This window comes from Mus pahari, chromosome 6 (genome assembly GCF_900095145.1).
Source record: "Mus pahari chromosome 6, PAHARI_EIJ_v1.1, whole genome shotgun sequence".
NCBI classification, from domain to species: domain Eukaryota; kingdom Metazoa; phylum Chordata; class Mammalia; order Rodentia; family Muridae; genus Mus; species Mus pahari.
In genome coordinates, this window is record NC_034595.1 from 16421703 (window position 1) to 16433152 (window position 11450).

General features: G+C 49.0%; 2 protein-coding genes across 5 annotated transcripts in view; one reads left to right on the forward strand and one right to left on the reverse strand.

Annotated features, from left to right (window-relative positions):
* Nucleotides 1-2519, forward strand: part of Bspry (B-box and SPRY domain containing) — an 18553-nt gene extending 16034 nt beyond the window's left edge. The window contains exons 6-7 of one of the 2 annotated variants that reach the window (XM_029539469.1): nt 1230-1803; nt 2219-2519. In XM_029539469.1, coding sequence (XP_029395329.1) covers nt 1230-1803; nt 2219-2432 — 788 coding nt within the window. In that variant the 3' untranslated portion in view covers nt 2433-2519. Of the gene's footprint in view, nt 1-1229 lie in introns of both variants that reach the window. The other variant, XM_021201173.2, reaches the window with a different exon arrangement.
* Nucleotides 2520-3927: 1408 nt separating this feature from the next.
* On the reverse strand, nt 3928-7465 carry Hdhd3 (haloacid dehalogenase like hydrolase domain containing 3). 3 transcript variants are annotated; one of them, XM_029540127.1, is made up of 3 exons: nt 7368-7465; nt 5405-5501; nt 3928-5301 (listed from the first exon to the last, which is right to left on the reverse strand). In XM_029540127.1, exon 3 carries the CDS (start codon nt 5143-5145, stop codon nt 4390-4392), a length of 756 nt encoding a protein of 251 aa, XP_029395987.1. In that variant the 5' UTR covers nt 5146-5301; nt 5405-5501; nt 7368-7465; the 3' UTR covers nt 3928-4389. The 3 variants fall into 3 exon arrangements, with proteins under 3 accessions (XP_029395987.1, XP_029395988.1, XP_021056711.1); XM_029540128.1 differs by lacking the exons at nt 5405-5501; nt 7368-7465 and adding an exon at nt 6767-7361; XM_021201052.2 differs by lacking the exon at nt 5405-5501 and having other exon boundaries at nt 4264-5301; nt 7368-7463.
* Between the last annotated feature and the right edge of the window lie 3985 nt (nt 7466-11450).

The window sequence follows — 11450 nt, forward strand, 5'->3', positions numbered from 1 at the left end:
TGTCTGCCTGCCTGCCTGTCTGCCTGCCTGCCTGCCTGCCTACCTGCTGCCTGCCTGCCTGTCTGCCTGCCTGCCTGCTGCCTGCCTGCCCGCCTGCCTGTGTGTGTTGGGGCTTGGGGGTGCTGTTGGGTTACACTGGGCATTGGTGAATGTGTGATAGTAGCTTTGGTAGCCAGTGATGTTGGAAGCAGGCTGCTCGGTAGGGCCAAGGCTGTACAGTTGGACCGGATCCTTCCCATGTCTAAGCCGTTACCATTTCTCTGTGGTTAGGTATAGAATCAATTATGTTCCTTTAAGGCATATCTTCCTTACGTCTTGCCTTTCTGGGTCAGCTCTTTACCATTTATTGGAAACCTCACGTTTCTTTTCAAAAGTAGAATGCTGTCCACCCGAGTCCACCATGAAGCTGCCTGGATCTGCTTCACTCTTCCCTTTAATAAGCATCAGCTTAAATGGTTGAGTAGGTGATGTGCACCTGTAAGCCCAGCACTTGGGTGGCTGAGGCAGGAAGATTCTGGGTTCAAGGCTAGTCTGACCATCACCCTATCTGAGACCCTGTCTTAGGAACAAAAGAACAACAAAGCATTGACTGGTGGTGAATGTGGGCCTGGCTCTGTACTGTACACTGGGTCATCAGAGGTGACTGTCTCTCCTGGAATTCTCCTGGGAATAGAGATATTAAATACAAGCACAGGTTGCATGTTGTAGATTCTGGTATCAAGTGGTGCTTGGTTTAGCTGCCATGCTTCCTAGTTTCTGTGTTCTGCCCTCAGGATATCAGCTCTGGAAGCCACAGGTAGTATCAGCTAGAAATCAGTACACTATGGGAATACTAAAATATTGAGTCTTCATTTGACACCACCACCAACTTGGCATGGAGAATTGGGCAACTCACTTCTCTCTGGTCTTTCTGTCAGAGTTTGTAGATGAAGATTTTAGACCAATAACTACTATTTCCCTGGCTACAGTTCCTCAGAAAGCATTATATATGAGACACTTAACATACTATTTTATCCAATCCCCAAGACTACCCTATAAATCCCCTAAGTGTTAAGTCCTGCTTGGTCCTTACCTTTAAAGATGAAGAAAGAAACTGAGGCTCAGAGAGAGTAAATGGTTTGTCTGAGGTCTCAGCAAGTAGCAAGAAAGCCTTTGACTACCTAGTAGGACCAGATTAGGAATGAAGTAAGGGAAGAATCCGGTCCAACCCTGAGAACTCTTTCTGGCAGGTGTGGAGGAGGTGCTTATCGATGAGAGGACTGTCAGCCCCTTATTACATCTGTCTGAAGATCGAAGGACCCTGACCTTCATTGCCAAGAAGTCCAAGGTCTGCTCAGATGACCCAGAGCGCTTTGACCACTGGCCCAATGCCCTGGCTGCCACTGCCTTCCACACTGGACTCCATGCCTGGATAGTGAACGTTAAACACAGTTGCGCTTATAAAGTGGGTGTGGCCTCAGATCAGCTGCCCCGAAAGGGCTCTGGCAATGACTGCCGTCTGGGTCACAATGCCTTCTCCTGGGTCTTCTCCCGCTATGATCAAGAGTTCTGTTTCTCACACAATGGGTACCATGAGCCTCTGCCACTACTTCGGTGCCCAGCACAGCTGGGCATGCTGCTGGACCTGCAGGCAGGAGAGCTGGTCTTCTACGAGCCTGCCTCAGGGACGGTGCTTTATATCCACCGTGCGTCCTTCCCTCAGATTCTCTTCCCAGTCTTTGCTGTGGCCGACCAGCTCATCTCCATCGTTCGCGGACCTCTGGCCACAGTGAGACTAGATCCACCTCCCCATCACCCTCGCAGGTCAGGCCATGCTTCTAGGTAGTATCCTTTTCCTCAATGATGTGAGTGTTCCCCGGGGCAACTTCTAGATCACTGGGGATCTGCTTCAGACTCAGACATAACCTTTCAATGTTTCATCTGTGGGGATCCTGTTTCTTTTCTCTTGGCCTTAGTCTCCCAAACCCACCATGCTTGTGCCCTTTCAAAGGTCTCATTAACCTGTGCCTCTGGCATCCAACCTTGTACCTTGTGCATGGCTGGTATATAACAAGGTGCAATGGGGCACATGGCTGGGCAGGCAGGTAACTGGAGAAGCACTGCAGTCCCTCAAAGTGCCTTGCTGCAGAGAAGCTTGGACTGAACCTTCCCTAGCCTCTCAGTCCAGTAGTTCTTGATCTCTTGCATCATACACCATGTGAAGAGAATATTTTTCTAGCATACGAAGGACAACCTGCCAGGCTACTCTTGGCCAGAACACCGTCGTGGGAGTGTGGTGGCCTCCTCCCACATTCTGTCTCCAGGAAACCTGCTTGCAGCACACTTGTTGGCATCTGTCCCAGGCCCTGAGGCTGAGCTCTAGCATGGACCTACGTGTGAGAACGGTGACAAACATTCCCCCTCACTGTGCTGCTGAACACCCCATTTCATGACTCTTAGGGTGGAGAGCAGCAAGCAAGAAAAGCTGAGGGCAAAGGAGAGCTAGCCTTAATAAATGAATGTGCACATTATTAAAGGTTTCTAAAGATGTGGTAATGTCTTTGCTGGTAACTGGCTCCATGGTGATTGGCAGCCTTAGGTATATGCTTAGAAATAAGCCGGTCATAGCTCCACTTAGCATCAAGAGACTGGAGATGTTACTGGGACCAAGGGCAAGTCCTTTGGCCATTTCTTCTATAAGGAGTTCATCTGAGAATAATGGTCTTCTTGCCAGGACTGGGGATGAAGCTTGGTGGCAGGGCACTTAACTAGCATGCCAAAAGCTCTGAGTTCAATCCCAGGATTGCAAACAGAAGAGTGTAAACAAATTGAGGTGGTCACAGAGTTTGGCTGGTGGACAATCACCGCTTTGCTTCAGCCCCTTAGTGCCATGTATAATGTGGTCCCAGGATAAATGACTGGGAGATTTTTGGAGAACAGTGTGTGTTCATATGGGAGTGTGTATTTGTGTGTATATGTGTGAGTTCTTTCCTTCCAACTCTGGAGTCCCAGATTAGCCTCCAGTCACTGTGTTTTGACAAGTGATTTTTGTTTATACGTATGGTGTTTTGTCTGCATGTATGTCTGTGCTCCATGTGTGTTCCTGCAGAGACCAGCAGAAGGCATCAATTCTCTGGAACTACAGTTGTAAGCTGTCACGTAGGTGCTGAGAATCAAATCCAGGTACTCTGGAAGAGCAGCTGGTGCTCTTAACCATTGAGCCATCTCTCCAGTGCGTCTCCCTATATCCCTCACTGAGCCATCTTACCAGGCCCCATGTCTGTTTTTTTGTTTTAAGATATTGTTTCACTGTGGCCTTGAACTCACTATATAGCCTCCATCTCTAGAATGCTGGGGTTACAGACATGTGCTACCATGCTCCTATGTTAAGTTGGGGCAAGGTCACTCTACCTCTGCCCACTAGAGAGCTTTAAAGTATAGAATTTAGCAGGGTATGTGATGTAGGGCAGCCACAAGTCAGCAGTGTTCTTTTTTAGGGTAAATTACAGTGTTCTCAACTCAAGGATGCTAATGGACAGTGTCCCTATTGGACAGCCCAGCACCCTGACTTTAGACTCATCTGACCCCGAGGTTCCCAGGTTGGGGAGAGGATTTCCATTTCAACTTCTCTGAGCTTTTTTTGACCTTTTGTTTTGCCAGTGGGGTTTCTGATCTCCAGTGACAAAAAGCCCTTACTGTAAAAACAGTATCTATAAGTTGTGTGTGTGTGCCCATGCATGCCTACAGTTGAACCCAGGACCTCAGAAATCAGGCGAGTGCTCTACCACTGATCTACCTCCCTAGCTCTCGAAAGTGGCTCACATCTGCGTTCCTAGCCTTCAGAAGCCTGATTCAGAAGGCAGATCATTATGAGTTCCCAGGCCAGAGTGGACTAGAGTAAGTCCACATTAACCTGGGCTACAGAGAGAATCCATCTCAAAAAGCCAAAAAGTACCTGGTTGTGAATGGATGGGCCCTCGGTGGATAGGGAATGGGGGGGGGGGCAGGGTAGAAAAGGGATAGAGGGGGCTGTCGAGATAGCTGCGCAGGTAATACCACTCATGGCACAAACTCTTGTGATCTAAGTTTGATCCACAGAACCCACGTAAAAATGAGAGACCAGAGTCTACAAATCACCTTCTGATCGCCACACACACACCATGATACACATCCCACACGTTCACACACACATACCCACCACATAATAATAATACATAACAAGGAACACAGGTATGAGTACTTAGTGAGCTCAGAGACCAGGCTACTGCCAAGCCCTCACAGTTCTATGATCAGATTAGATTGTGGAGGCTGCAGCGGGAGAGCCAAGACACCTCCCTCTGCAGGAGAGGAGAAAGAAGGGACTCTCTGCCTCCAGTGTTTATTTGGTCCCAGCTACTTCCCTCATCAGACTCATGAAATAGGGCTTGAGGCCTCCAGAAGGTCAAGGGCAGGCAGGAGGTGGGAGAGGGAGGGTAGAACATGTTCTTTAGGTACAGAATCTCTGACTGAGGAGTCCAGAGGCTCTGAGCCTACCACCAGGAAGCTGTGCATGCCCACAGCCTGAGACCCCTGGTAATCACAGACATAACTATCCCCCACGTGAGCCGCCACTGCAGGTTCTACACAAGCGCGCTGCAAAGCCTCATGGAAAATCCGTGGGTCCGGTTTAGGACAGCCCACAGCCTCAGATGTCAAAACAAAATCAAAATGTTCTCGCAGGCCAAGGCCTGTTAGAATATCCTCTAGTCGTCGGTCAAAGTTGGAGACCACTGCCAGCTTCAGACCCCGCTTACGGCACCCCTTCAGGGTCGTCTCAGCCCCCTCCAACACCTGCCAGGTGAAAGGGCTGCTGAAGTCTTTGTATAGCTGGTCAGCAACTGGAGTCATGGCCTGGGCATCTGGGACCCCTGCTAGGCGGAAGGTGTGTAGGACCACGTCCTTCCACCATTGACGGGAAGTAAGGCCATGTCTCAGGCCATAGTTGGGAAAGTTGTGGCTCTGAGCCCTGTATGCCTGCCTGAAGGCTTGTTCCACGGCTGTGTCTTCCACCACCACTCCATGGGCCCGGGCCTTGCTGGCATATTCTTCCCCAACAGGGCGGCGGAGCTTGATCAGGGTATCCTTCACATCCCACGTCAGTAGACGCATCTGCAGCCGGTGTGCCATGGAGATCAAGTTCAGTGCAGATCCCAGAATCAAAGGAGATACTGAGCTGGATCAGGCCAGCCCTCCACAGGCTAACACTGGCCCTTTTCTAGGCTGTGTAGGTTGGAGGGGTAGGCTGTCCCAAGGCACTTTGGAAATGTCTTTCAGCGCAAGATCCTGGAATGAAAAATCAGTAGGTGAGGTGGATGCTGGGGCCCCACTGTCAGAGACTGGCATCCTGATGTACCAAGTATGACTGGAGAAGTTACTCTGTAAATACCTGTGAGTCTCGCCTGGAAGAGAAGCACGAGGGTGCCCGCCTCACAAGATCTTGGGGCTGGAGCTAGGGTTGTGGCTCAGCTGGTTAGAGTGCTTGCCTAGTACACATAAAGCTAGATTAGATCCCCAGATTGACTAAAGGAGGCATCGTGGCACACACTTATAATCCCAGCGACCTTGAGGAGGAGGAGGCAGAGGCAGGAGAATCAGAAGTTGAAAGTCTTCCTTGGATATATGGCAAGTCTGAGACCAGCTGGGCTAAGGCTGGCTCAAAAAGTAAAACTCGGGGCTAGACCGATGCCTCAGTGGTTAAGAGCACTGGCTGCTCTTCCAGAGGACCTGGGTTCAATTCCCAGCACCCACATGGCAGCTCACAGCTGTCTGTGACTCCAGGTCCAGTGGACAGTCCCTCACACAGACACACATGAAGGTGAGAAAACAACAACAACAACAACAAAAAACAATGAAAACTTTTGGACTAAATGAAAAAATTGATGCATTTGTTTCAAAACACATTTCTGGGCATCTTATGAGTCAGATGTTGGGGAAGAAGGTAGGTTTCCATCCCCTGTGGCATTTCTAGGTATTAAATACTAAGGGTTTCTCTATAGACCAAAAACCTAAAAAACAAGCATAGTGAGGCTATAAATCTGGAACCAAAGTTAGTCTTTGAACCCAGGGAATTTCCTTAGCAGGTTGAGGAATCCCGAGAAAAGAACATACAGATAATAGATATAAACTTCCCTGAGGCTGGGCAAAGTCTAGTGCTCTGGGCAGAGCTGAGCTCAGGTGCATAGCCCTGTAGGTCAAAGTCAGGAAGCAGTTATGGCTGCTATTATCTGTATGTGGTGTTTTGCCTCCATGTATATAAGTGCGCCTCAGTCATGCCTGGTGTCTGTGAAGCCAGAAGACGGTGTCAGATGCCCTGGAACTGGAATTTCAGACATTCGTGAGCTGTCACATGGGTGCTGGGAATCGAACTTGGATCCTCTGGAAGAGCAACAGTGCTATTAACTTCTGAGCCATCTCTCCAGCCCATGACCCTTTTACAATTATTAGAAAATGGTGCCCTTCTTTAAGAAACCCATATTTCTACTTGAGTATGCCTGACTTTCCTCAGAGTCCTTCTTTCCCCCCTAACCCTTATGCTTAAGCCTGCATTAAAATATTATTAATAAAATCTCCATCTTGACTTCATTAAAAAAAAATTACTGGTAATGTCAAAAAAGAGAAAGGTTCCTGGAGACTGACCAACAACATAACTGGTGAGGAGCTGGTGGAACCAGAGGTGGGAAGTGAACCTGCCAACAGCCTGGATTAGAACCCAAATGTCCAGACTCTAGCCAGGGCTCCCTTTGCTTACCATGTTTATATTCTTTAAAAAGTTGGATTATGTTGAGCCTGGGAAGGGTGGGACAGAAGACAGTCCGTTCCTACATGGCTCTGAGCTGCAAGTTCTCCCTGGAGTTATTAGTGCCAAATACCCAACAGCCAGTTCTCTGCCAGGAGTCAGAGACTGCAGGTTTGTCTCCAGACAGAGCGGACTGCTTAGCTGTGTCTTTCAATCCGTGAGGTCCAGGGTTCATTCAGAATGCAGCCAAACAAAACAGAGGTGAGGAGGGGTGTGGGGGCGGGGCGCGTAAAGAAATGTGACAAAGAAGAGAATTTAAGTCAGCTCGAAATAGTGAGACAACTTTAAAAGGGCTCTCATTGCGCAGGTGGGTAGGCTGAGGCCCAGCCAGCAACCAGACAGGATCCGAAAGTCCTCTGGATGTCTCGGGACAAAAGTCGTGGCAGGGCTAGGCCTCTGGCTGCAGGACTGACTACCCTAAAAGCAGCGGGACGCGAGACTGGAGCCTCCGGGGTCAAGTCCACTGCTGGCCGGCCTCCAGCGTCCCCAGTTCGGCTGCACGGGATTCCCACGGTTCAGCGCCCTCCACCCAGCTCCGGGCCTCCACACCCACCTGACTCGGGGAAAGCGACCAGAGACGCAGCGGCTGCTCCACCGGCTCTCTGTAGGCGATCAGTAGGTCGCGACCCTCGGACTTGCCTTTGATTCTCGCCCCGCCCCGCTCTAGGCGTCACCAAGCTCCTCCTCCGCGCCAGTCACCCGCCACGCTGAGAGTCTTGGGCCTCTTGTCCCTTAGGTTACCCCGTAGCTTCCCTGCTCCCTGTCTCACGCCCTCTCACCACCACCTCAAGGTCACTGTCTCACCCCTCATCACGTTCGTCCCCACTGCCCTTATTATCACAACCCAGATGTTCTCTTTGCTTCTCATCTCTATCTCCGTTCCCGCCCCACTTGGGGACCTAGACTAATTTGGGAATGGCGGGGAGTTGGGGTTAGGGCTCAGCCCGGCTCCCCTAACGCAGTGAAGGCTCCAGCAAGGCTCTGTCCCTTTCTGTTCTGAGAGACCCCAATTGGTTCTAGAAGGGAACTGCTTGTCACACACACAGTTTGTTGTCTGCAGTAACCTAGACACTCGGTTTTAAGATAGGGTCTCGCTATTCAGGTAAGTGGGTCATGAGCACCTTCCTGCCTCTGCCTCCCAAGTGCTGGGATTATGGGCGTGCCACTGCCGCGTTTGTCTGCCCTAGGTACTCTGTACTAGGTCCTCTTAACCTGGTTGATTCGTGAGGTGCCAAGTAAGCACCTGTGTTCTGGGTCTGACACGTGGGTACAGCAGGAAAATGTCAATTTCCTGCCTCCGCGAACATGGGAGGATCAGGCAAAAACCAAGTTCATAACGGAAATGAGCTCTAAGTGCTGCCAAGGAATTGGCTGGGGGGCAGGGGCAGGAGGGCTTCCCTCTGCTCTTTTCTTCCCCTCCCCCACGGGTACCCTCTTAAAACATCTTCTGTTATCTCCTGGCTCTGTGGACTTTAGATGGACTCAACTCCCCCTCCCTGGGCCTCAGAAAGCAAAGTGCAAAGTCACAGAGCAGCCACCTCACCTGCCCGACTGGTTTTGCGGCACAAGCTTGCTGCTCCTCAGAAATGGAGCTAGGAAGGGTAGCCAGGACATCAGAGGCCCACCTGCTCTTCAGGGACTCCTGGGATCCCTGACTGTATCTCTTTTCAGGGTCACCTCAAACCTAAGCCTGTAGGTTCTGATTCCAACTCTGCCACCCTGGAGGCTAGACAGAGTAACTTCCAACAGAATCCAGGCTAGCTTTAAGTGGATTTCCAAGATAATCAATGTCAGCTGCCATTTGATAGGTCTCTCCGTGTGGTGTTGGCACAGTGACAGATGGTTGATATCAAGTCAGATCACACAGAAAACCTCTTTGAGCATTTAAGAAGATTCTTTTCAGAAGAGAAAACAGACTTCTAGGTGCTTAAGAGTTTTGTTTCAGGCCACATACTACACAGCACACTGCCCATCTCCAAAGTGGGTTTGCCAACGTGTATTGTCTCACCTGGGGTAAGGACCTTGACTTAACTGTTGGGCCACTAGAATCTGCTTTTTATTGTCTCTAGGTTAGCAGCAGCAAGGACTAATACACAAATAGCCTGGGATGTCATAGGAGAGATGGTGGTGGTCTTTGATATTCTGAATCTAGCTTCTTTTTGATTTGCAGCTTCAAAGCGGGGTACACTTAGCCAGGTGTGGTGGTAAACCTGCAAGCCCAGTTAGGAAGCCAAGGCAGAAGTTTCAGACCAGCCTTGGCTATGGAGCACGGCTCCATTTCAAACAGAGAAACATATTTACCATTTAATGGATGTCTTTATCCCATAACTAAATTATAAACCCCCCGACAGTTTCACCCCGTGGTCCACCCGAAGCCCCCGGGCTCCTTACTATGCAGACGCTAGCTTGTGGTGTTCTCTCTTTGGGAAATCAAATCAACCCCTCCCCCTTGTTTGATTTTTCAAGATAGGGTTTCTCTGTATAGCCTTGGCTGTCCTAGAACTTACTCTGTCGACCAGGCTGGCCTTGAACTCAAAGATTCAAGTGCTGGGATCAAAGGCATATACCACCACCCCCTGCTGGGAAATAAAGTTTCTTTTTCTTTTTTCGTTTGGTTTTTTCGAGACAGGGTTTCTCTGTATAGCCTTGGCTGTCCTAGAACTTACTCTGTCGACCAGGCTGGCCTTGAACTCAAAGATTCAAGTGCTGGGATCAAAGGCATATACCACCACCCCCTGCTGGGAAATAAAGTTTCTTTTTNTTTTTTTTTTTTAAGATTTATTTATTTATTATATGTAAGTACACTGTAGCTGTCTTCAGACACTCCAGAAGAGGGAGTCAGATCTTGTTANGGATGGTTATGAGCCACCATGTGGTTGCTGGGATTTGAACTCNGGACCTTNGGAAGAGCAGTCNGGTGCTCTTACCCACTGAGCCATCTCACCAGCCCAGCAGGCACGTTCTTGAATCTTCCTTTGCATCTATGCTTTATTAATGTCAATCCACATCATACTGTGTAGTTGCCTCGTTCATCCATTCTCAACGTGAATGAAGTACATCTCACTGCTGGTGGACGATTGGGTTAGTTCAATTTGTGGTGGTCACACATATTAGAAAACAGTATGCCTGATTTTTCTCTTGGATTGGTCTCCAACTCCTGGACTCATGATCCTACTAAGTATCTGAGGACAGCAGTCGTGTGGACCTTGTGAATGTGTCCCAGAGAGCATCAGTATACATCACTGATAAGTAACTCAGTGTGGAAATCCAGATACCATCAGTGTGCTTCATTTCAGTAGATAGAGCCAGTTTTCTGAAATGGCCATACTAGTAACTTGCATTCAAATGTTCCCCATTCTCTCTTTTTTTTTTTTTTTTTTAAAAGATTTATTTATTTATTATATGTAAGTACACTGTAGCTGACTTCAGACACTCCAGAAGAGGGCGTCAGATCTTGTTACGGATGGTTGTGAGCCACCACGTGGTTGCTGGGATTTGAACTCCAGACCTTCGGAAGAGCAGTCGGGTGCTCTTACCCACTGAGCCATCTCACCAGCCCCAATGTTCCCCATTCTCAAAAGCATCATCTACCTTTCAATGTTAGGACTCTGATGGACTTATGAGGTTTCAATGCTTCCACCCCATTGGTGCTCATGCATATGACTTTGTCAGAGTTGTTGCTACACTGCCTAGGATGACACGATCCTCCTACCTCCAGTCATCTAGTGCTGGAGTTATAACAATGTGCCTCCATACTCAGCTAAGACTATCTTTGATTAATGAGATGTAACAGAATAAGACACAAGCTAAGACCAATCCCCTATTTGCACAAGTTGGCAATACAGCCCCAGGTTGTTTAGAGAAGTAAATAATATATGCATGAGTACTGGAGTGGGCATGTGGTGGTCAGGAGTTGTTTTAGACTTGACCACTGCTCCCACAGCAGGTTCCAGGGGTTGAGTTCAGGTCAGGCTTGCACGGCAAGCACTTACACTTGCTGAGTCATCTCAGCAGCCCCAGGAAGAACCCTTTAAAACTACCGTTATTTGACTTGTATTCACTAATCCGAATACAGAGGGCGAGTTTAGAGAGATTGCTGGGTCAGGTATGAGGAAGTGACAGGTCAGCTGAGATCAGAACATAAAAGGAGAGACACACAGATGTAGGGGGAAGGCATTCCAGGCAGAGGACCATTTGGTATCAGAGCCAAGGCCTTGTCAGCCTTTTATGTAATGGGGCAGGTCAACCATGTCATCCATCCCTATCCAGTTCATAGCGAGTGAGCCAAATGGTAGACATGTGACCTATGTAGAACAATCACAGATCTCCAGAGTTGTTATGGCAGGGACAGGACAGAACGGGCCTTTCTCTGGGGTTACAAATCTTAGGGGTTATTTCAGTGAGGGATCAAGTTGTTGGCTGGGAAGGCTTATCCAACAATAGTCTCCCCGAGGAAAAAGATAAAAGCCTTTGACTTGGGGACACACATAACTGACATTACCAAGATTCAGGCATGCAAACCAGTTCTGTTTCTTTTTCTATTGAACTGAGTTTCCGTCCCTGCAACCAGAGTACCCAGACTCATGCCTGCCACAAATCACTAGGCCCTTCCTGTGCTGGACTGGCAGTCTACATG

Bases quoted from the DNA above. Each gene is read 5' to 3' on its own strand.
- Hdhd3 (XM_029540127.1), bottom strand. From the start codon at position 5,145: ATGGCACACCGGCTGCAGATGCGTCTACTGACGTGGGATGTGAAGGAT.